Genomic DNA, 26125 nt, shown 5'->3' with positions numbered 1-26125 from the left:
GGAGCATCACATTCGTGACTGGAAGCGCTGAGAGAGGACAGGGGTGTTGGCATGGAGTCAGAGGGAGCATTTCCCAGCACGTTAGACAGAGTCCTGGGAAGACTGGCTAACCGAGTACCTCCACAGCAAGACTCCTCAATGACTTTCCGAGCAAATGTGCCCATATTTCAGATGGCAGCACACACTGTAAGGCAGTTCTCAAACTTACTTCACACAGAACCCTCTCCTCATGGAGAACCTTCTGGGCCTCATGTTCCATGGAGCACATCTTTGGGAATGATAGTTCAGGAAATGGTTTCCTCAAGTGGGGTGAGCTTTTGAAAGGACTATCCCAAACTAGTAATACAAGTTTAAACCAACCAGACTGCCTTCTTTTTCTCTCCCTTAATATGGTCACTGAGCTGGAAAGAAACTTCTTCTGAAGCATGGTGGGCTGAGCCCAGCAAGGAGGATCAAGGGCCCTGACGCTGGGATCCTGGAGTCCCAACCAGGCTCGGAATCACCACTTCCCCATATCACACACCAAGAATCCAAGAATTTCAGCCAAGATTCTTGACCCTGTTTAACGAAACTGTTCAGAGATTTCCATAAATCAGGATGCCAGCAGTTTGCAAAGGTTAATTGCAAAGGATCAGAGGGTCATGTTTTCAGCCACTGTGATTTTTCCAACAGTCGGTCAAAATGTGCAGCTTCTGATTTTTTTTATATTCTTGGGTAATAGTACTCCTTACTCTCACCCCTATGTTGGCATAACACACACGTTCAGCTGGTGCTCCCACTCTGACCACGTAACCCTGCATTCACCAGTAAGAAACGTGTGAGTGTGGTGTGTGACTTCCTGCCTTCTTCCCTTCAAATCCCCATCCCCCTCTCTGCTAGGTGTTCCGACAAACAACATGACTCTGGTCACACAGCACCGCCGGGCACCTCCTGTCCACCTCCTCACTCTCCGTTCTGCTGCACGTTCTGACCACAGCAGAGCAGTCAGGAATTTGTCTCTGGCCTCTATGGTAACCCACCCAGGGAGCACCTTTAAAGAGGACAGAAGAGGAGACCACGCTTAATGCCACCGAAAATCATCCTCTTCAGGAAATACAGAGCGTAACTTCTTCTCTGCTCATCCTGCTCTTCGAAACATCAGGGGAACATCTCTGAATTCCAAGGCATCATCATGGTCTGATTCTGTAAGCTCATCTCTCTGTGCTGAGGTTCTTGGTTAGTCCTATCATTTCTTCTCTGAATTGGTTTCTACATATCTGACTGTTCTTTACCTTGTAAGCTCCCAGGGGATGAGACAGTGCCTATTTTCCTTATGATACCATCCAAAATATGGACCATGACCATGACATTGAATAAAGCCATCCATTGATGAAACAGATAAACACAATAATTAACAAAACTTTAGGGTCCAACTGGAAGAACCATTTCTCAAGACATTTGGAGGAGGTCACCGTGTATTTAGTTATCCATCTGGACAGAAGACTAAGGGAATTATATTTCCGAGGAAATACTTTTTAAATGACCCTCCTCGGTGGTCATCTCAGCCAACAGGCTTCCTGCCCTAAAACGTCCACTGAGATAAATCTGAGTCTGTAGATATAGTTGTAAAGTTCTAAGGTTTTCAGTGAGGTCCCAGGTAATTTGGCTTTGGGTGCAATGAACATTCTTCTCTTTTCTTCCTCCTTTAAGTTTACAGAACATGAGGGTTTAAGATTAAGACATGTGTGCTTTTCCAGATTGCTATGTCAAAGACAGCTGGCTCAGTGCTCATCAAACCCAGGCCATAACAGCTCATGGCATACAGTTTCCTGGCTCACCCAGGGGAAGGAGGGGCAGGAAGACTTAGGAGCAGTCACCCATGTTTTATGGTGACTGAGATCAGGAAGTAGCAGACACTACCACCAGAGCAATGGCTCAGGTCCCAGTTGGCACGTGCAGAGCCAGCTCTGACTCCCTCTGGAAATACCCAGTCGGAGTGCGACTCTAGCCTTCCAAGCCAGAAACAGAGAAACAGCCTCATGAAGCATTCACTTCCCAGGTGAGAAGCCACCCAGGCAGCGCACCAGGGTGTCCCTACACAAATGACGGTGAGAGGCCTGCTGCGTTCCCTCAGGACGGCTGTGGTGGGCAGCTCTACACACTCTATTGCTTTTATGCCTCACAACTGCCCTTTGAAGAAAGAAAGAATCATTATCTACTTTCCTTTTCTTTTACTTACTTTCCTAACCAAAAAAAAAAAAAAAAAAAAGATTTCGATTCCCAGCCTTAAGGAGTCAAAAACACTGTTACAAACTGAATTGTGTCTCCCAAATCCATATGTTCAAGTCCTCACACTCAATGTGACTGCCTTTAAAAAGGTCATTAAGGTTAAATGTGACCATAAGGGTGAGGCCTTAATGCAGTAGGATCAGGGTCCTTATAAGAAGAGGAAGGGACACCAAGGAAGCTCTCACACAGAAAAGGCCATGGGAGGAAACACAAAGATGGCCAACTGCAAGCCAAGGAGACCTCAGGGGAAACCAACCCTGCCTCCAGAGCTGTGAAGAAATCAATTCCTGTTGTTTAAACCACCCAGTCTGTGGGTATTTCATTATGGAGGCCTGAGCAATCAAGAGAGGCACACAGTTAAAGAGTGGTCTGATGTCCAAGTTCATGCTTGGGGGCAGTAAAGACTTCATAAGCTAACTCTGGTCTTGTTTCAACAATCTCGGAACAGGCCTTCAGATTTTGGATGCCTGCCTCATTAACTATTATTGTATAACAAAGGATTTGTTTTGATCCCGATTCCTGATAGGTAGATTCTATATCCTTGGATTTCCCCAGTAGGGGAGTGTCTTTGATACTCACAAGCCCCTGAATCACACCTGACTTCATGCTAATGAGATGACTCAGATTGGGGTTGGTCACCCCCAGCAACCAATCACGTGATTAGAGGGCTGGGGCTCTGCATGGCATGCTATCAGCCCAACCTACAACCTCTCAAGACGGCGTCCAATCACATGGCCAATGATTCAGTCAACTACGTTTATCTAACTGTTGGTGGGAATGTAAAGCCACTATGGAAAAGCATGGAGGTGCCTCAAAAAATTAAAAACTGAACTACCATCTGATCCAGCAATCCCATTTCTGAGTACATATCCGAAGGAAATGAAAACAGGGTATTAAGGAGATACTTGTGCTCCCATGTTTATGGCAGCAGTATTTACAACAGCTGAGACATGGAAACAACCTAAGTGTTGGTCGATGGAAAAATGGATAAAGAAGATATGATGTATATACACACACAACACACACATAATGGAATACTATTCCGTTTTGAAAATGAAGGAAATCCTGCCATTTGCAACAATGTGGATGGATCTTGAGGGTATTATGCTCAGTGAGATAAGCCAGACAGGGAAAGACAAATTTGTATGTTCTCACTTTCATGGAGAGTCTAAAAAAGCCAAACTCATAGAAAGAGGAAGTAGAATAGTGGTTAACAGAAGCTGGAGGGTAGGGGAACTGGGGAGATGTTGTTAAGGGGTACTAACTTGCAACTAAAAGATGAGTAAGTTCTGGGCATGGTGACTATAGTAAAAAAAAGACATGGCAATTACGTGAAATGATAGAAGAGTTAGGGAACACTACAGTGGTAAGCACACTGCAATATATAAATGCATCAAATCAACATCTTGTATACCTTAGACTTACACAATGTTATATATCAATTATATTTCACTAAAAAAAAAAAGCCTATATAATGAAACCCTAATAAAATCTCTGTAGGCTGAGGCTTGGTGGAGCTTCCTGGTTGGTGAACACATCGATGCACCAGGAGGGCAATGCATCTCCGGGGAGAGGGCACGAAGATCTGCATTCGGGACCCTTCCAGACCTCACCCTTTGTCTCTCTTCACTGGTGGGTCTGGGTTTATATTCTTTATGATAAAACTGTATAACCATAAATATCATGCTTTAATGAGTTTTGTGAGTCATTCTAATGAATTATCAAACTGGGGGTCATGAGAACTCCCAAAGTTATAGCCAGTTGGTCAGAAGTGCACGGGGCGTGGGGATCCTTGAACTTGCAGCTGGCCTCTGGAGGGAGGGTCATCTAATTGGGAACGTGTGCAGTCTGCACTGAGTCCCCGTGCTTAGTGCCAGAGCCGCAATGCAGCATAGCACCCATCCACTCTCACCCACTCCCTCCGCACGTGGAGCCATATCACCTTGTGATTTCGCAACTAAAGGCTTTGTCAGTTACAGACTGGCTGTTATTATGCAGCAGAGCGTGTGAAGACAGAGGTGTTGGGAGGCCAAGGAACAACTAAGCCCAAAGCTGGCTGAATTTTAGGAAATTAAATGATTATCCCAAGAATAATCATTGGTGAGTCTGTGCCCCATTCTTACATTCCTCTTCCTCTTTTTTGGAGTATCATCTAGTTCACACACTTGGATTCACTGAAAAATAGTTTGGTTGTTCCTTCTGTCACAAATAAATGAGGACAGAGGTCACAAATTGAAGAAAGGAGAAGTTTTCATCTGATAGCTATTCATCCATTTGTTCACCTGTTCAACATTGTTCAACTTTTTGGTGACAGCAGTTACCATTCACTGGGCACCCACGACTAGGGTACTTGGCTCCATTATCTGTACTACTCATCACAGTCTCCTGCAGGGTAGTTACTATAATTCCTATTTTAGCAACAACAAAGCTGAAGTTCATAAAGGTAAATATTTCCCAAGGCCACATACCATCTACATGGGAGAAGAGAGCCAGGATTCAAACCTGGATCTGATTTTGGCTTAAGTGTGAGCTTTTATCATATCAATGGCTCCTAAGCCCCAGTACATCTGTCCGTAGGTCAGTGGCACAACAAGGAAAATACGACTAATAGATGTAAATTTTTGTACACTTAAATGTATCCTATTTAAGAACTGTTTTTTATTGTTTTCCTATTCATTTGGTGTGTTTCTCTTTTTTATTATACAAATGAAGATAAAAGCAGTCTGCAATATTTTTTAATACACTTAACTTGGCAAAAAACAGACTTTCCAGTCCTACCTTCCCTTTCTTTAAATTTTCTGGTCCCTTAAATGCCAAAGTCTGGGAACTACTGCATCACAGTGGGCCTAGCTGTGAACCACAGAGGAAAGCTCCAGAAAGATGAGCCTCAATGCTACTGCCTGAATACACACAAGCTCCAGAGCCTGACCACATTGGCTCACATTCTGGCTCTGTTCGGGGTGGAGCCTGAGAAGTGGCATTTCTAGCATGTTCTTGACTGAGGCTGATGCTGCCCATCCAGGACCCCACTGTGAGAATCACTGAGTTAAGCCAATTACATTAATCCTACCTCCTTTGTCAGTGACTGGGCCAGACAGGGCAACAGGAACCAACTATGGTCTGGGGTGGAGCAGGGACATGAGGGATGGGGAAGGCCATCTGGGAAGGTTTTTTCCCCAAGAGAAAAAGAATTAATGAGAAGAGCAACTCCCTTTCCTGCTTTCCCACATTGCTCTGTGAAGATGTGGCAGCAGCCAGTCCATGACCAGTCTAAGTGTGGCTGGGAAGGACGCAAGTCAAGGGGAATGCAGATTTTCCTTAGAATCGGCAGCGTTTGATTTCACTGTGCTCAAACAACGTGAAGCTGAATGGAGACATCAGTATTTCTCTTCACGCTTCGGAGTACAGTTCGGTGAGGGCACTGCTGTTGAATGTAGGGTTCCATAGCAGAGCTACTCCCCAAGATTTACGTGTTGTGTGGGTATATGTATGCACGCATTTGAGAGAGCCAACTGAATGCTGAAGGCGTTCTGATATCACAGTATTCACATCATTTTATTAATCTCCAAAAGGCGGGTGAGAAGGCGGCGGTCTCCCCATACCTCTCTGGCTCTTGCAGATATGTAGTGAAATAACGCAGAGAACTGAGGTCATCTGCAGGACCACTGCAGTTCACACAGGCCTTTGTAGGAATGCAATGACACCTTCTGTTATTTTATAAATCACAAACCCTATTAGAAGGAAGGAAGGAAGGCTAACGTAAAGGAAGCCTGACAGGATTTTTACGGTCCCGACATATGGCCCACTTCAATGTTGTAATATATCCTAGACTCTACCAACACTTTAAAATGTAAGGATCATTGTCTGGATCTATTGCCGCCCTCAAAGGGCTCTGCATGGGATGTTAAAATCTTCTTCCCTTTAAGAATAAAATTTTGACCGGTTTTGAACTGGCTGTCAGGCCTTTCGGGAGCCATGAGGTTCTCCTGGGTTTCATCGAAGGCTGCAAGGATCCAGCAGGCTTGGCGAGGCACGTGTTCTTCTGAGCCTCAGTTGCACTGAACACATCTAAATGCCCCAAATCGCCCACCCCACTGTACACTACAAAATCTGGCTAGCAGGCCACAACCTCTGTAAAGGATCCAACCCCTAATGGGAAACATGACTTCACATGTGAACTTGAGAGCAGTTGAGTTCGTGAGTAATGGGCTGGGAAACCAATCACTAACTTGTCTACAAGGGAAAGAATTTGCCTTTGGTCCTAGCTTCCCACATATCACAGCCAATACGATCCATTTGTATATAATTGTGCGCTAGTGTCACTCTGACATAAAGCAGTAAGGATAGGGTCACTCATTATCTACTGGGCTGCAACCATCAAAAACATTTTTTTTCTATTTTCTCTCCAAGAATGGTAAGTGATTAGCATAGCATGCTTTGACATACTTGGAGGTCAAAACCAAATTCACTGATGTAGATGGTTATGAGTATTCTACATGAATACACGTCCATACGTATCCTGCCTGTCCTCATGTGACCTTGTCATGAGTTACAGATGACATTGGGAGGATTAGCATTGCTAACCAGTGTCTATGAAAACACTAGGGGATGATGTGTAGGGAAGCCCGGAAGGTGAAGCAGTGAAGACATTTGAGAGTCAACCCATCACGGTCACGTGAATTTACACGAAATCCACAAATACACCATAAAGCCTTGCACAGGGTCATAATGAAGACCAAATTATTAGGAGTGATAGCACAGGAAATCATGCAGCATGTGCCCCAAAAGGCAGAGGTAGTTTACGTTCCCATTCTACAGACGAGGCAGCAGAGGCACCTGGCTTGTCCAGATTACCAGAGCTACTAAGTGGTCTGGCCTGGGCACCTGATGCCAGGCTAAGACTGCCTATGAGGTTCCAGGAAGTCTGCTGAGCACGTTCCATGTTCGAATCTCTGAATCCTCACCACAACACTAGGATGCCAGTGGTGTCCATTTACAGATAAAATTACAGCAGGAAGACTGGAGGCCGTTATCCTTCCCGGGTTACAGGTAAAGAAACCGAAGTTCAAAGAGGTTGCTTAATTGGCCAAGGTGATGGAGCTACTGAGATTTGGAGTTAGGAACCCCGTGGCTCTGGCCAATTTTGAATTCTGGTCCGGTTTTGAAGCCAGGCCGTCTGGCTCCACAGCCTGCGCTCTCAGGGTGCTGAAGTCGGCCTTACTCTGGAGTCACACGGCCTGACTTTGAATCAGGTCTCTATTCTTCACTAGCTGGGCCACTCTGAATGAGTTACTTAACTTCTCTGTGCCTAAATGTCTTCACCTGCAAAATGGGAAGAGTGACAGTTCCCACCTTCTAGAGTTGTGGAGGTGATTATCAGCTGATGATTTAGCACCCAGGAAGCACTTAGACCAGAGTCTGGTACAGAAAGAAGTGCTCAATTAGCTAATGCGATGATTAATCACTACGTTATAAAGTCTCTCATAGCATTTAAAAGATGGCTTACGTAATTAAAATTTGATTTACACTTAACTGTTCAGGAATGCATGCATTTGCATAAAGCAAGGCATACTTATATTTTCTGTCATCTGCTTTCTATCTAGAATCGTAAGTTCCAAGCCCCGAGGGGTCTACAGAGACCCCTCAGGTGAATTGCTGTAAGAGGCGGTGGATGGCAGGTGGGATTCAGACCTCCTCCATTTACATGTACTGGACAGAGGATTCTACACGTAAGAGAAGTTGGAGAACCACTGGTTTCAAGGACTACTGTGGGGTCACGTGGTTGCTTCCGTCTGGGATTATGGGTACAAGTCCCCACAGTTGTAAAATGCAGGACACCAGCTCTTCTGGGCTGAGGCTGGCGACTACAACCCCCTAGGGCACACCCAGAGAGGACACAGTGAGGGGCAACACTACTCTTCACGTCTTCAATTACTGCTCTTGTAAGAAGGATGAGTCAGATTATGGAGGGACGGGAGAGTCCAACAGAGGAACTCAAACAGAATGAACTACTGACAGCTTCTGGGCAGAGACATGTCACACAGCAGTCATTTTGGAAGAATAATCTGAGTGTGTTGTACAGGACCAACTGGAATGGTCAAAGCATGGAATTACGGAGGTCGGTGACGAGGCTGCTGTAGGACTCCAAGCAAACAGCGGTGACAATGTCAAAGCCAGGTGGTGGTGACTGTCTATCTAAGGGTCATGAGAACTGCAGAAAGAAAAAGACCTGGTTATACTTCAGGATAGGGATGGAATGAGCCTTAAGTCAAAATAGGAGCTTGGTTGCCTTGGGAGAGTGGTGGGCTCACATTCAAAGAAGGTGCAAGAAGAACGTGATGTGGGCTTGACGAGGGTGGGGGCGTGTGTGGGCTGGGGGTGTGGAGCACGAGCTGCCACCTAGGTTGCCACTTACATATACCCAGCAGGCAGCTGAGGTGTGTGACTGGGGCTTTGGCGAGGTTTGGAAATCTCCCGTGTTGCTTTGACAGCAAATTGTTAGTTCTTTGCTGGACTTAGTGAGGGAACAGGAAAGCAGAGAGCATGAAGGGTTATGGGGAAGGAAGAGTGGGAGAGTCGGAGGAAAGTATACAGCAGCTGAGATTTTCCCCGACTTTTCGATTCCTTGCTCCGCCACCCCTGGCTGCCTGACAACTCTGTATTTCTCAGGAGAGCTGTTTCCCTTCTTCCTTCCATCTTCGGGCGGGGTGGGACCAGGAGCAGCAGGGCTGCGAGAATGAACAGATCTCCCTCCTTACAAAGGAGGACGGGGTGCGGTTGGCACAGCTGCGCGCAGGAGGTGGCCCAACCACAGGAGGGAGGTGGAGAGAACACGCAGCCCATTTCAGGAAGACGAACCACCCCAGCCCTGGATTTGTAAGAAGTCTTACAGCCTGAATAATTTCTCCCCTCTAGACATAACCTCTTGCCCCAAAGGGAGGCTCTCAGATCTGCAGCGTCCGCTGGTAGACCAACAACTGAGATTTACCAAGTGAGCAAGTATCTGAATGGAGCAATGTGCCAAACGCCAATCTATGAGTTACGGATAAAAAACAAAAAACACCCGGATCTGCTAATTCCCAGATTCCTGTGACGCCATCCCTTCCAGATGGCCCCCTTTTCTCTCCAGAGCCATACTCTTCTTAGGGGTGTGCGCATGTATGTGTGTCTTTCCCCTGGAAACACAACTACTCCCATTTTGCTGAACTGCATTGTGCGTTACATTTGTTATAATCTCCCCCCCCCCACCTTTCTTATCCCTCTTGAGCAGAGCGACAAAAAACTAGGAGCCCGTGGTTTACAGCCATCTCCTGAGATTCCTTTATCTGCCAACACTCCTACTGGGAGACTATGGAGAATATGTGGAAATGATTTTTGTCAAGGGATCAAAGAAAAAAAAATAACTCAGCAGGGACACCAAAGCGAAAACAACATCAACTTTCTGGAGGGTCGTTCCTGGAAGGCCTGGAGCTGCACCGCCTCCCTCTTCCTTTCCTCATTCTCCATCCCATGTGGTGTGTGAACCGTATGAAATTGTCCCTTCTGTAGGACAAAGTTGGCCCCAAATTGGCCAATTCAAATGGTTCCAGCTAATACATTTTCAAACTGGTTAAAATTAATATCCAGGGAGAATGGGGGTGGGGCGGTGTTCGGAGGGAGGGTCAGGTGGGGGAGGGGAGGGAAGAAGGGGTTGTTGCTTGGCAACCAGAGCGTGGACCGCCCCCCCCTTAGCCCCAGACAGCCTCTTCCCCTTACTATGCGCCCGGATGAGCTGTCTGGTCCAGGAGCTGTGTGCGCTTGTGTGTTGGGGGCGGGGGTCCCTCGATGATTGCATCAATCTGCTACATCCTGACACTCCTCCCTCCATCACTGCCCCACAGGGAGACTGAGATTCTCTTTTGTTCTCAACCAGAGCACAGCTCACCAATTTCTCCATCACAGCCCTTGCTGGCGAAGGGAGATGTACGGGTCCCTCCCTCCTTGCCAAGAGGGAGCCTCGTTAGCTGCTTGTGTCACCCAAGGCTATGCATTATGGACTATTTCTCATTCTGCCATGCCACTAAATAAACGCTGGATTACATGTAGAATTTTCCTTGTGTTATCTGCCTCTAATCTACACCTTAACATTGATTTGCTTTGTCATGTGCCTTTAAAATATTAAATATTACCAGCCGCCTCCAGGGGCCGCAAAGACATCTGTTTGACTCATTTGAGGAAGGACCCAGCTTTGCAAAGGGGAGCCTTGGAAATGATGATGGCAATTGTGGTGAAGTTTGAGGTCGGCCCAAAGCAGGGCTCCCTGACACCCTTCTGGCTCTTGTTTTCTGAGGTGCCCTGGTGGCCTGGGAGGTCCCGGGCAGAAGGTTTCTCACACCGAGGCCCTCAGTCTGCACATGGCTCCCCATTCCTGGCTGACACTGTCCCTCCTGGTGACTTCAGACCAGACAGGAGCAGATGGCAGACCCGGTTCACGCTTCGCCGGATGGGCCAGCAAGCAGAGTCACCACCCTTCCCAGTTGAGCAGATAGGGAATCAGCTCTGTTTTTTCTTTTTTCTTGGCAGCACGTGCTTTGGGGAAATTCCTGGTTTACTTGGTAGAAAACAGTCCCTTGCATCTTCTTTTTTTTTTTTTTTTCATTATTTTTTACAGAAGAACATCCTTAGCCACGGAAGCAGCTGAGGATGGTGTGAGGGTGCGTGTGCATGTGGGGGTGTGCACACATAGAGAGAACCCGAGTCTGTTCATTTATTCTAGTACCATTATTAGAGGACCAGACTTTTTATAGTTTGTTTTCTTTTTTAAGCCCATTTTAGGCCAGAATATCTACTTTGCCCTCCATGCTGCTTGACTCAGGGACCACAGTAACTTCCTGAACCTCTAAGTGGGAGTATCACCAGCACGGTGGTCAGACAGAGAAAAACGATCAGAAGGTTTCATCTGCTGCGGCTTGTTTCTTCCACACCCGATGCCCCGAGGCAGACACCTGATGTGGAAATCCTTCACCACGTGTGCACATGTTCAGATCGTCACCAGACAGATGAGGAACTTAGCTCAAAGAAATGAAATGACCTGGGTAAGCCCATCATTGGTTCTAGACTTAAGATGGGGGTCAAAGCCTTTAATTCCAGTCACTTCTGCTGCTGGTGCTGGGGGCCAGTACAGCGGCCACGTTACAGGTGAATTCTCCCATGTCCCGGGTCTGTATTATATATACTTGTTACACTGCAGTACGGAGAGGTCAGGATATACCCTGTGTTCAAGCTGTATTATACTACTACTACCACTGTGTGACCTCTAGCGAATTACTTGACCTTCCTGAATTTCTGTTTCCTCATCTGAATTAGCACTGGCTTTACACAGTCAACATAAAAATTAGATAAGATACACCCCAGCGACACTCTATGAGGAACTATATAAAATGTGGTCATTCTTGCGGAGGACATCCAGCATTAAATCTGGGTAACTGGATTGTGTCCACAATCTCTTCTCTTGTTTAAATGATCTTCTCTCTATCCTTTAGAGATAGCTGCCCAACAGAAACACAATGTCAGCCGCAAATGTGAACTCAATATGAAATAAGATGCTTTCAGTAGTCCTATTAAACAAGGGGCAATTAATTTCAAGGACCTATTTTCTTTAACCTAATTATTATACCCCAAACACTTCATTTTCAACATGGAATCATCAATATAAAAATTGTTAATAAGATGTTTTACTTTTTGTTTTCATAGGAAACCTTCAGAATTGGGTGTGTATTTTATACTTCGGGTTGGTGTGGACTGCCCACATTTCAAACGTTGCCACTGCATGACACAGTCCAGTTCTAGAGCCTTCCTGATGTTTCTGTCCCACTGGCTTTCTCAGAATTAGGGATACCATGTCATTACAACACTAACCTAGCTACGATCTCTCGTTCTCCAGGAAAAAAGCCGAAGTTTGCTCCATTTCTCAGAATCACAGGGCACTCTGTTCCTCTATTTTTAACAGAAGTGGATGATGATAAAAGGGCTGCCAATGGCCACTGAGAGACTGGGTCAGACCTGGTGGTCCGAGGATGCTGGTGACATGATGGGGCAGCTTCCTGAACAAAACAAAAAGTGGGGTTCGTTGCAGCAGTCTTGGGGGTGGAGAGGATTCTGGGAAAGAATTCCTGCCAGCAGAGCATCACATCTCCTCATCTACAGGGCTGGGGCAAACCCTGGAAACAAGGAGAAGGCACACGTCTGTTTTTCTTGTGCCGGCCTGTCTTCCTGTGAGGGAGGATACCACGTAATGTCATAAGCCTCAAAAGAACCTAATAAGGAAGGGCCAACACCTCAGCCATTCCAATCAAGTGAAAATCTATTCTATTTTTAAGAAATTCAAGAGAAAGAGCCTGGGATCTTCCTTATTAACTGCTTCCAGGACTCCATCTACTGACCCTCACTGTCAGGAAATTCTTCTTGGTCTTATTTAAATTATTCTCACTAAGGCTAACACACATTTCCCTTTCGTGGCTTTCAAAATGCTCACCTAAATACGTGGGAGGAAAATGGAGAAACTAATTTTAAAGGAATAACCATATGAAGATAAGACTTGAGAATTTTACTTTACTACAAAACATTCACAACACCCTCTTGGCTGGCTATAGAAGCATCAGGAAGAGGTTGACAGAGAGACATGCATGATGGCAGCCTCTTGCATCCTGATGCAGGCTTTTTTGAGGACATTTCTGACCGGCTGAAACAATTTTGGGTGACAAGACAAATGACACTGTCTCCAGGCTGGATGGGAGGGTGATGGGGCTGGAACCTGCTGCACAGAGATGACCGAGGTTGGTGGCTTCGTTTTGTTGCTGAAAGCTCACATCATCATTCTCACGGACCTTAAGTGGAATTTAAGGACTTATGGAGTCACATGGTAATGTTGTGGGTACCGGGGACCTGGCTGTGGATTTCGAGATGAACCTTTCAAATATTAAACCCTAATATGTGCACTCTTGACCTTTGCCCTTTGCCCTGTAAGGGTAATGTGGGATTTACCCAGGGCAATCAGGGATTTGGAAGCACAGATTCTGCTCGGTAATCTCAAAGGGCTTTATAAGAAGTATTATATGATGGGATTATGGCCATTTTGCTCTATAACCCGAAGAAGGGAAATGCTACAGTCATAGGGGTCAGGTCTACACCACTGTAGGAAATGATGTCTATGGGTGTCTGGTTACCAGAAGCCTTCTGGTGGGAGGGAATCCTTGTTAGTTGCTGATTCCAAGTCACCCTGCTCTTCTTTCATGTGTCAGAGTTTTGTGAGGTGTAGCCTTCGATGCATCTCTTACCCTAACAGCGGCTGAAAAACTAAACCTCCCACCTCTGCCACTATTTCTAATGTCAGCCCCTCTTGTGTAAACCCACTTGCTCCTCTGGGGGAGAAAGACACTTCCTCCAAACCTGCCTCTCCGTCTCACAAACCTTGACGGGTCAACACCCACCCCGCCCCATCTCCGCAACTCCAGATCACAGGACTAAGGGCGTTTCTTCATCTCAGACTTTTTACGAATACTCTCAAATTGTTTTTCAGAGCAACGACCGCAAAACGTCCTGCACTTAATATACTTTGGTGACTGAAGGATCAGTGAATCTGCAAGGTTGTTACTCTGCGGACTTACGGTATAAAAAGAGAAGTATGGGATCCAAATGCTTTGTTCTCCGAAAAACCTAGCATGGGTCCAAATGAACTTGAGAAGAGTGGTTCCCTTTAGAAAGGATTTTGTCAAAAGAACATAATCCGGGACAAGAGAACTTTGTAGAGGAGAAAGAAAAGTCATATTTAACTTGGTGTTTGTCCAATGGTTTTAACCTTGCTCCTCTATGTTTTGCTGAAGTCCGCTTTATAATCACGCCGAACGGAGTTTAGAAGTGTTACTTTTTTTATCTATAGTTTTTTTGTGCGAAACTAAATCCCCTGCCAAGCAATTGGTTCTACGACAAAAAGTCCTTTGGGGAAATAATACCAAGGCATTTTAGGATTAGCCCGTTCTTTCATTCCACAAGGATTTGTTTAGTGACATTTGTGCCAGGCATTGGGCTGGGTGCTGGGGATACACAGGGATCACGACGCAGACCCTGCCCTCAAACCGCTGGTGGCTCTGGGCAATAGAGTACAGAGGCAGGGACAGTGAGCGGTAACACTGAGTCGTGACAGTGCCGTGAAGGATGAAGGCGACCCGTGGGGGAGGTGGCACAGGGAGGGCCAAGAACTTGGGGGGAAGTGCCCTCTAAGCTATGAACTGGAGGCTTAGCAGAAAGCATCCAGGCACAGGAGTGCGGGTTCTAGAAAGAGGGAGTAACACGTGATGTGTGTTCCGAAGGGGGTGGGCAGAGTAGGACTTCTCTCACTTGTCCTAATTCAACATCTTCTGCATTGTGAAGGACTGAGGATGAGCCTTCCAAAGCTGCACACAGCGGTAACTAAATATCTTTTCTGTGATTCAAGTTCACTTTCAATGCCCTGGTTCACATCTTCCCGAGACAGGCTGGCCAACAGACCATAACTTCACTACCACTTGAGGTCCCATTTTCTATTTCAGAGAGTGGTTGCTTTCTAAGCCTCTAAGTGTTGATATATATATATTTTTAAAAAGCATCTAAAAAACACTGGACCACTCTCCTATAAACTCTTCATGCTGTTTCTTAACCACTGAAAGCTCCAAATGCTTTGTCAGTAATTTTGCCAACGGAAGAGATCTTGCTCACTCTACAGTTCCTGTCTCTGCCTCTCCTCACCCCCCAAATCCAAACCACAAGTTTGACTCTTAATAAGACCGTAAGTCTTAGAATCTAGCCTAATAAGGGCATAATCCAAAACATGGAAGAACTCTGTACCCATGGGTAAATTAATGACAGCGTTTACTGGTAATAGTGGAAAAACTGTTAAACAAACAAAAGCCTTAAATGTGCCCAAATGAGTGAATGATTAGATAAAAATGGCATATCCGTTTTTGGAATTTATGCTGATATTAACAAAGATGAACTTACAGTAACTTGGAAAATGCCAATGAAAGACAATGTTAGGTGGAAAAATAAATTACACACATTACAATTACAACCACTTAAGAAATAGAAATCTGAAAAATGCGGGAAAGAAATTTGCTGAAATGAGACTAGTAGGTAAATGAGTGGGCTGTGATTATGAGCTTTTTCCCACTTTCTGTTTCCTACGTTGCCTTTATAATTTAAATCTAATTTAAAGTATTAACTCCTTTATAGTTAACAATTCGAACATTTTCAAATCCAAGCAGGGGATGTGAGATAATAGTATTTCTATGCAAATCTTCCCATTGCAGCAGTATCATCCCCGCCCCGCCCCGCCTCCCCCCCCCCCCCCCCCCCCCAGTGAATGAGCATGCAGGTGTCATTTCAACCTACTGATGAACTACAGAGTCTTTGGCAAAATGTTCTGGATAATGAGGAGCCTGCTCTAAGAATATAAGGGACTATAAGGGACATTTGAGAATTTCAAGCAAATACAGTTCCAAAAGTTGGAGTTGAACAACAGATTTGGAATTAAGTTCTTTAAATCAAGTTGGGCAACTCTGTGATTCTTCAGGGCTCTAGGTATAATGATGATTTCTTTTGAGAGTAAGCCGAACGAGGCCAGGATCTATGATTCTAATACTGCTCTGGCTTCTCTGACTCTGATGGGTGGGTGCAAAGTTTGTAGATGGATTGACTGATTTCCTACGTATCCACGGACACGTAGATGTTCAAGAGTGATGCAACATGGACACATGGGATAGGGGCTATTCGGCCCTTGGAGGGGAGACAGAGCAAAGAGACTGCCTCTCTTTCCCCACACCTATGAAAGATTCACTTGGAAACAGCCTATGGTTTTCCCTTCTCGGAGCAGGGAAGATGACCACATCAGTTCTAGCTGCAGCAAGAGTCATTTACATTATATTCTAGTTAACTCCTGCAAGTAGACATCGCTAATGGCAGTTGTGGAATTTCCTTTCCTAGAGATTTACAACAATAGGTTAGATATACATCTGGCCTTGAATGCCATAAGCGTGGTGTACAAAGAAACAGAATGAACAAAAATAGCAATCGCACACACAAAAATACCATGGTGTGCCGCCCTTCTCTCCTAGATTCTACCAGATACAGATTTAAAAACCGTTTATATCCTGCCCCACCCGTCAGCTGAATCGAAGTCCCAACCACATCAGCCTCAGAAGAAACTTAGAACGTTGGCCAAAAGTCAGTTACCTGTACTAGGAGTTCCAGCTTCCTGTCATCAAGAAGATGTACTTGACATCGACGGCCCTCCGTCATCTAGGAAGAAAGATAAACGATGGTCACTGACAGTCCTATAGCCTGATGCACGGGGAATGCACCCCCTGGGCCAGGTGCCACCAGGCATCGTCCCCCGGGCAAAATGTCCCCCGGGGATATGGAGCTATACAATACCAAGAGGTGGCAGGACTGGTTCGTTCGTTCTTTCCTTCCTTCCTTCAAAAATATTTATGGAACACCTTTCTGTGCCAGGCACCATGCCAGGAGCTGGGCATACAGCCACAAGGTCCATGCCCGCATGGAGCTTACATTCTTACAGGTGAGATAGAAAATAAATTAGCAAATACATTCATAACCTAATACTAGGTGGTGATAAGTGTTCCATGCGTTAATCATTCTTTCATTCAATAATTTCATCACCACACATTAGGGACAGATTACAGTATCCGGACTCCGCCACCTTGTCCCCCTTACTGAGCACCCAGAAGCAGACGAGCACCCTTCTGGCAATTGCATCTGATTTCTGTGAAGTGTCTTTCTCCGCACTATTTCTGTGTTAATCGATTATTACCTAGTCCCGGTGATAGAGGAACCCAGGAGCTAAATGCTCACGGCTAAACCTGACCCCTCACCCTTGCGCCTTGCGCTATGCACACCGCTGGCAGTGTAAGAGAGAGAGCACCCAGACAGGCACCATCGGGTCTCGGCCCCACCAGGTCTTGGCCCCGCCGGGTCTTCGCTGCAGGGCTTTCGACAAGTGTCCATTCATCTCTGCAGCCCGGTCTCCTATACAAAAGTGAGTGGGCTGAGCCCAGGGGAGTGCAGCTGAAATATTTAATCGCTGGCTTTCTCGAAGCATAGCATTTGCTGGAGCCCTGGCGACATGCTCAAAGGAAATCCGTTGAAGAATGAACCTTCCCATCGATGTCAGCTGGACACCATTCTAGCTAAAACTTGTCTCGCTGCACTCCAGATAGCTTCCCTGAGTCTGATCTCAAGCTAGTGTCCTGACAACTTATCTCCTACACATACCGTAGACTTAAATAACCCCAGGGGCACGGATGATAGTAAAGTAGAGTCAAATAATCAGGAAATTTCCATCCGTGAGTGATGGGTTTTGAGTATTTATTACTTATGTTTTTAATATAAGGTACTTCCCTCTAAATTTATAGAATTTAATTTTAATAATGGTTACATTTTACCACTGGCACACAGAATTCCCAAAAACGTACCAATGGGCTCTCACAACAGGTAAGAGCTTGCTTCAACACCACTTTCTGGACCAGAAGACCCAGAAGTTTCCATCCAGCCCTCGTATTTTTCTATGACTCCATAGCCCCCACTGAAACCATCTTCTTTTTGCCTAGCTAGCAGCCACTTTATGCAGATCAAAGGGAGGGAAGCACGTGGGCAGATCCTGGCCTCATCTCCATGCACAGCCATCACAGTCCCTTCTCATGAGCGCTTTCTCCACGAACGATGTAATAGAGAGCATCTTCTCTTCCCCTTCAACAGGGATTATCCTCTAACCATCAGCATGCCCAAAGCTGGCATGGACTCCTGTGGGAAAATTCTCTTATTCCTTCCTCAGAAGAAGCCAACCCCTCCAACTACCATCAAGTCAGATTTCCCTAGTTATGGGATCTTAACCAAAACAGCACACCCTGCTTGGATGGGGCCAAAATAAAGTCTCTTGAATCTGAGTTATAAGAATGACTCAGCAGTCCCCAGCTTGGAGAAAAAGCACCAAGAGAAGTTTTACATACTCATAGGCACTCCGACAGAGGTTAAAATAGAGTAAAAACCAAGGAAACTTTCAGTCCAAAGGTCTGCCATTTGTACATAAGAGCCGAAGCTGGTGGCCGGGGACATGAGACGGGTCTACGAGAAGTCCTTATTCATTCTTTGGACTCTTAACTTTAGGTGTGACCTGCCTTAAAAGGAGAAAGGGCTCAAATCCCATTAGAATCCACCAACTTTTCACATAAAAGGCATCCTAGCTGACTGACTTCATTTAAAAAATCCATTAGCTTCAAAAAATAAACAAGTGGAGGGGCGCCTGGGTGGCACAGCGGTTAAGTGTCTGCCTTCGGCTCAGAGCATGATCCCGGCATTATGGGATCAAGCCCCACATCAGGCTCCTCTGCTATGAGCCTGCTTCTTCCTCTCCCACTCCCCCTGCTTGTGTTCCCTCTCTCTCTGGATGTCTCTATCTCTATCGAATAAATAAAATAAAATCTTAAAAAAAAATAAAAAATAAATAAAAAAAAAATAAACAAGTGGGACGACGTCATAATAAAAAGTTCCTGCACAGCAAAGGAAACCATCAACAAAATGGAAAGCAACCTATTAAATGGAAGACAATACTTGCCAATTACATATCTGATAAAGGGTTAATATCTAAAAGATACAAAGAACTCAGATGACTCAACAGCAAAACCCCACACCATCCTATTATACAATGGGCAGAGGATCTGAATAGATGTTTCTCCAAAGAAGACATACAGACGGCGAACAGACACATGAGGAGATGCTCGACATCACTCATCACCAGGGAAATGCAAATCAAAACTACAGTGAGCTATCAACCTCGTATGTGTTACAATGGCTGTTACCAAAAAGACAAGAAATAACACGTGTTGAGAAGTATGTGGAGAAGAGGGGAGCCTCACGCACTGCTGGTGGGAATGTACATTAGGGCAGCCCTTGTGGAAAACAGTATGGAGGGTCCTCAAAAAATTAAAAAAAGAGCCACCATTTGACCCAGTAATTCCACTTCTGGGTATTTATCCAAAGAAGACACTCATTCAAAAAAATAAATGTACCCCCATTTTCACAGCAGCATTCTGTACAACAGATAAGACATAGAAGCAGCGTAAGCGTCCAAGGGTGGATAAACGGATAAACAGTATGTGGTGTATACACACACACACACACACACACACAGTGGAATATTATTCAGCTATGAGAAAGAAGGAAATCTTGCCATTCGTGACAAAATGGTTGGACCCAGGGGGCATTTTGCTAAGTGAAATTAAGCCAAAGAAAGACAAATATCTCATAGGTGGAATCTAAACAAACAAACAAAACACCAAATTCGTGGATACAGAGCACAGATTGGTCGTTGTCAGAGCTGGGGGGTCAGGGGGTCGAGGGAAACTGGTGAAGGGGGTCCAAGTTCAAAAGGTACAAATTTCCACCGTTACCATAGTGGAAGTTCAAGGAAGAAAAGCGCTACAACTGTCCAGCATATTATTTTGAAATCCCTTTAAAGACATTTATTACAGGTTTCAGAAAATTCTCTGAATGGTGGGGAAAGAGGAGAATTAAAAAAAAAAAATGCTGCTGGTTCTTAGCATCTTTAGAACACAAAGTTTTGAGCTTCCTTTTATCGTAAAAGGCTAAGGATATAAACACGTTCTTGACTTATCTATATTCTAATAAATTTGACAAAAAAAGAGGGAAATTGGTATCGCCAAGATACTACTATATCCAGCGAAGTTTTAATTGCATAATAAAGAGGTGGTATATCATTTTCCCAACATATTTCAAAGCCCACAACGTATGACTTGACACTGAGTTCATACCCATACCTAGGAGTTTACTGTGAGGCTCTCATTTTCATCTGAAAAATAAAATCCTCATTCCATTAAATAATCTCACCTTATCTGCTCAGCAGGTGAAGGAATTAACTACGCATCAAGATGTTAAGATCTACTCAAAGTTTTCCAAATTCATTCTTCTCTTCCAAGAAGCCTCGATTTTCAGTCCCGGGGAATTTACTTCTAAGCACGCTCCCTGTTTGAACGGAATTTCTAAGCTGCCTCCCTTTGGGGAAGGCAAAATGTCCCTGAAAAAAGGCAGCCCAGAGAAGTGCGTCCAAACAGAAACTCAACTTTGAATCATCATGTTTTTGAAAGTACGCCTTTCTTTGGACGGCAGTGCTGTGGTGGTTTTTTTTCTCCAAGGGGGGAGAGGGGAATGGTCTGTCATTCCAGACTGAAGGAAGACTGGAGTTTCCTGTTCTCATCAGTCCAGAAAAGGTTTACCATTCTGGGTGTGTACCGGGAAAGAGTGGACATCTGTAGCTTTGTCTGGCTTTCCAGGCATATTGAAATTTTCTTTTGAATGCTAACAATTGTAAAATAATACGGCCTTGCTTGTTTTCATTTTCAGCTCTCAGGCACAATTGCAACGTTGGCAACCCCCTCAGAGGAAATCCTTTTGGAGAACAAGGCTTCTGGTAGATGTCAGCTGGCGACCACTCCAACATAAATTGTCCCACTACAATACAATCCCATACCAAGCAGAGGCCTGCCAAAGGCACTGTGATTCTACAGGATACATAGCAAAGTGTTATTTTGGAAGTGAGGTGTCCACCCCATCGATCCAACTTTGCTGTTAAGATACACACGGAATCAGGAAGACTATTCATAAACAGAGAAATGCATTTATGATACTAGCTTAAGGGAGCATAGCAGAATATGACACGCTATGTGTCCTATCAAGGCAGCCAATAAAATTATCATGCACTTGGACAGGAATTGGGAGGCAAAAATAAAAAAGTTGATGTGCTAGGGGAGTAGGCTTATGGGCAGAGCTCCCTCCCATCCCATCCAAATATTACTTAATGGTTTGGTTTTTTTTTTTTTTCAGTTAAAAAAATGTAAAAATAGAAACTTTATCTAGAAAAATGAATGACAGGTGTTTGAGGTCAGCCATAGGAAATGGATCCAGAGAAGCTTTGTTCCCAAAGAATTTGTTTTAGATTGCCTATGTTTTTAATGTATCAAATCAAATTAATTAGTTTATAAATGAGAATTACAGTTGTCACACAGGTCAGAATACTGGAGATAGAAGGTCTGATACATTCTCTCCCTGCAGGTGGAATTAATGGGGAGACAACTGCGATCAGAAGTTGCTCAGGGAGCACAGAACCTGAAAAGGGGGGGCATTTATAAATATCTATATCTGAGGGCATCCTTCTCCACTATCCTGATATATTCCTGCTGGTGGAAGGAACCACTGTCCCAATGTGGCAGGGGCGTTCCCCCTCCAGGGCATTAGTAAAAAACAAATAATAACTACCCAGCAATGACAAACACCCACAAATGGGATTTGCAGATGTTTTACATGAAGAAGGGCAGGCTACCAAGTTCAGCATGAGCAAACACGTTTTATTTGGAACATTTTCTCTTCAAATTCAAATCTAAGTAAACCCCATTTTAATATGCTTTCTGTTATCACTCTTTTCTCTACATAGCACCTCTCCCTCCCTCCCTCTCCCTTTCTCTGTCTCTGTCTCTCTCTCCTGCTCTCTGAGCCACTGCTTGGATGTCCTCCCTCTCCTGTTACTTGTCTTTTGCCAAGTAAGTTACACACTGTGGTATACACCCCTAGTTCCACTGTGGATGACATTTTCGCTGAAATCTAATGCAGTCATACAAATGACTACAGGGTCACTGATTCTGAGCTTAGCAACACACATGGCTTTCAAAAATAAAAACTAAAAAATATTTCATCAGCACGTTACTATTATATTTCCTGAGGCACATTTATACGGAGACGGTTATCCCTTAGGCACCGGGGAGTGGGGTGAGGCAGGGTGGACACTGGGAAGGGAGGCAGTGTTCACAGACCACAAATACACCGTTGAACACAGCTTTGAACACGCCCACTTGGTTCGTCTCCGTGCATAGTAAGTTACTGTGTTGTGACTCATACATTTTAGAGACGGTAACTTTCTGAGACAGTAAAATAAGAAATATTAAAGCCTCACTAGGATTGTAGAATGGAAAGAATGAAAATTTTCAAAACATGCTTTATTTAGAAAAGTTATTCATACTACCCCCCACCCCCCACAAACCCTGAAATCTTATCCTTTAAAACTCTACCATCAAATAGAAAATTCAGATTTCAAAAGCACCCAAGTCCAGGTCCAAACACAGAGCCACGCTTCCCCTCCTGGCCTGGTCCGTTAAACCACGGAGGATCCCAAGGCAGCCTGATGGCCGGATGTGCTATGGCAGCACCTCACAATCCGCCCTTTGACCTGGGCCATTCTGCAGCTCAGAAGGAAATTCCAGAAACATGACTACAACTTCCCAGTGCAACTCACTGTTGGAGCTTCTGCTCTCGGGGTCACCTCAACATGTGACTGACATTCCTCTCTCCACTCCAGTTTCCTCTCAGACTAATGAAGGCCCAATGACCCAGCGAAGGTACCAGAAAGCCACAGGCTCACGAAATCTCAATAATCATAAACCTATCACACCCAGGAGATGAATGAATACAATACTTTCACAGTGGCCTCAAGAAATGAACTCACAGTAAATACACAGAAAGGACTTCGGGCAAATTAAAATTTACTGAAAATATGCATCCATTTGCTGCTGCTCACATTTAACTTGTACCATGGAGATGCCAGACAGAATAAATTATTAAAATGTAACTTTTTAAAAAAGATTTTATTTACTTGACACACAGAGATCAGGAGCAGGGGTAAGGGGCAGAGGGAGAAGCAGGCTCCCTGCTGAGCAAGGAGCCTGACACCGGACTCGATCCTCGGGCCCTGGGATCATGACCTGAGCCAAAGGCAGACGCTTCACCGACTAAGCCTCCCAGGCGCCCCATAATGTAATACTATAACATTGTAACAGGCATGGGGAGCCTCTGCCCATAATCTTTAAAGGTTAAAGGTATTTTGCCCACTTTTATTATAATTTTCTCCCTATTTAAGCCTAACCTTTTTTGTCTTTAAGTGACAGCCTATTAAAATAACACCATAGGGGAAGGAGACAAGCGGTGCTAGACACCAGAAGTCCCATTCAGGGAGAATGACCTTGTCCACACCTCTGTCAAGACCATGAGTCTCCTGGATTTAAAGGAAGGACACACACAGGCATGTCCTTGAGGTTCTTGGCTGCTGAATACAGTTGCAACTTATCAAACCCAGATGAAAGTGATTAAGTGAATGGCTCCGTTAGAAACAAATTCACGTGGCAATTCGACAGATTATAAAAGTTGAAAAAGCCTTGTATTCTCCAAAGCTCAACGTTCCACAAGTTTGCATCTGACGAGGTCACAAGCGGGGCTAGTGCTTTACCACAGGATCTTTGGAAAGCACGTTTCGGGGCCGTGGTTGCTCAGATCCCACCTACCTTCAGCACAAGGAACCGGGGCTTTCTCCGACAATGCAGGGAGAGGTCATGGTGTCATGGGTGCCCTCAGGACTCGGGGGGCCGCACAGGGCCACTGCTCTGGGGTGAACCTGCCGCCCAGAAGACCACTGCCGTGTGTGATCAAGCCACAGGTCCTGTAGGACAATCCATCTTAATCTCCCCAGATGGTACTGCAGGGCAGAGGGTCAAGAAACACTAACAGTCTCTGGGCCTGAAGTTAGAAGACAAGGAACGGACCCAGACGGGCAAGTGGTGAGGACAGCCAGGGAGCCCCAGTGATGGGCTTGGCGATACCAGTGCAGAGGAACTGTGTGACCCAGCGCTAAGCTCCGGGCTACGGAGGAGGAAGGGAGGAAGGGTATTCTTTCCGCCTTCCAACAAGACATTGCAATTCGAGGACAAGCTATTGATGTGGAGGTGGGACAGGTCCGTCGCAGATGTGGAAAGACAAGGTGGAGTCGGTGCCACCCAGGGCCACAGTGGGACAGGCCATCGTTGTCCTCTGAGGCCAACCACTCTGAGTACACGGTCAAGAGGACCCAGACACCGGGAGGTCCAAACGCACGGGCTCTGCAGACTGGCTGTGCACCACGGACATGAACTTAAGTGCACGAAGCGTCCGATCTGGAAGGCACAGAGCTTTCTGCATTTCCTTCCAACTAGCTGGACGCCTAGAGAGCAGTAACTGGATTGCCCCACTTGGGTTCTGCTAGAGCATTTCTGCAGACAGGCTTTCCTTTCTCTCCAGGTATGAACATCCCCCCACCACACACACACCTGCGCCCTTCTGCCGCCCACATGTTCTGGGTCTGCAACGGAGTCCCTGAAGACGCAGAGGGACTTCATCCTCTCGACAGGGAGGAGGAGAGCATTTGCAATACCCCATCGGGCCTCATTCCCTCGTCATGGAGACGATCACGGTGCCACCCCCGGGGGCTGCTGTGAGGAGTAAAGGTTAATGCAGGTAAACAGTGTGGATCTCTGCTTGGTGCACAGGAGGCTCTCAATCAATATTACCTTTAGAAGTTTCCAGTCAGGGAATTCAAGGCTCCTCCAAGCAGGAGTGTCAGAAAGGCAGCAGACAGTGTACCTCCCCCCCAGCCCCAAATCCAGGATGGCCCCAGGTGAGGCTGAGGCTTTCCATCCACTCACACAAGATTTTTTGCTCTGTGGCAGGGTGGGTGGGGAGGCTGGTGTGGACAGACTTCATCTGGGTGGCTGTCACCTGAGCAAGCACCAGGCCTTCATGGAGCAGTGCTCTCTGGGGACCTGGCCATACACAGACGGGGCACTTCATCCAGATAGGGTGCCTGGACAGCCAGTCCTTCTCCCCAGCAGCAGAGGCTCCCAGAGTCATCCTGTGTGAGCCGGCAATCACCAACAGAGAGCGGATATACGGAACACGGAGGAGGCCTAAGAAAGGAGGCTGAGGAAAGTCAGCGCATGACACGTAGGTCAGTGCTGGCCAGACAGCAGACACTGCCAGACCACAGTCCGCAATGTTAGTGGAAGAGACGAAAGCTCTTGCTCCTGTTTCTCTAGGCGGGTTCTGTTGTTCTTACTCACACGCTGTTTGCAGCACAGGTGTCCGTGTAGACATCCTTTAAAGGCGGCTGAATGAGGGATAAACCCCGATGAAGCCTAACATGCAAAGAAGCAGCAAGAACCTATGTACCCAGCTAACCTCCCACCGTGCCCCTTAAATCGGTCACATGCGAGAGAACAACAGATGTTCTCCGTCATGTGGAGTTCTGGACCTGGTATCTTAGTGGCAGAGTCCCGGGGTGGAAAGAAGATGCTTTTTCTAAAGGAAAAGGCAAATATCTACTCTGTCTTTGGCTTGGATGACTGTACTTGGAATTTTTATAGTAGGAAAGGAGGATGGAGTAGTCAGACAGGGGAAACAGTTTTTAAAAATCCAGGGGAAAAAAAAAGGTGGACCCTATGGACCTAAAAGAATATTGTTCTTATGAGACGGAGACTTTACAAGTAAAAATTTCATAACCTAACAAAAATAAAATTGAACAAGAGAGTGAAGAGTGAGATATCCAAGGCACACAGTTATTTGCACAGAGAACTCCCAAAGGAGACGAGATTTTGGTGTAATACATGCAACATGTCAAGGGTGCACAGCACGTTATATGTACTCTGTGCAAATACGAGGAATGTTTTCAGTGCATCACAGACTGACGGAAGGAGCTGGAAAACCAAAGCTGACATGCAAAATAAGGAAAGTTTAAGAACAATCAAAAAACCTTTAAAGATAGGTTCAAGCAAGATGAGAGAGGAAAGGAATGTTTTCACTGTCTGGGGCCAATCGATTTTTGTTAAAAGACGAACTGCTGAACTACTCAGTTTTGGGTTGGTTTCACTCTTCGGAAGCAAGAAGGGAAATGGTGGGGCTA

The 26125-nt window shown here is 45.6% G+C and overlaps 1 protein-coding gene across 8 annotated transcripts in view; it reads right to left on the bottom strand.

The window, feature by feature from the left end:
* The window catches only part of FRMD4A (FERM domain containing 4A), a 299740-nt gene that overhangs the window by 164851 nt on the left and 108764 nt on the right, over positions 1 to 26125 (bottom strand). For all 8 annotated transcript variants that reach the window (XM_045788190.2, XM_045788179.2, XM_087857684.1 and 5 more), the window contains exon 2: positions 16513 to 16578. In XM_045788190.2, coding sequence (XP_045644146.1) covers positions 16513 to 16578 — 66 coding nt within the window. The remainder of the gene's footprint in view (positions 1 to 16512; positions 16579 to 26125) is intronic.

The sequence above is a fragment of the Ursus americanus genome, chromosome 31 (assembly GCF_024610735.1).
Source record: "Ursus americanus isolate L20-20 chromosome 31, mUrsAme1.1.p, whole genome shotgun sequence".
Lineage (NCBI taxonomy): Eukaryota > Metazoa > Chordata > Mammalia > Carnivora > Ursidae > Ursus > Ursus americanus.
This window is presented reverse-complemented; position numbering and strand designations above follow the sequence as displayed.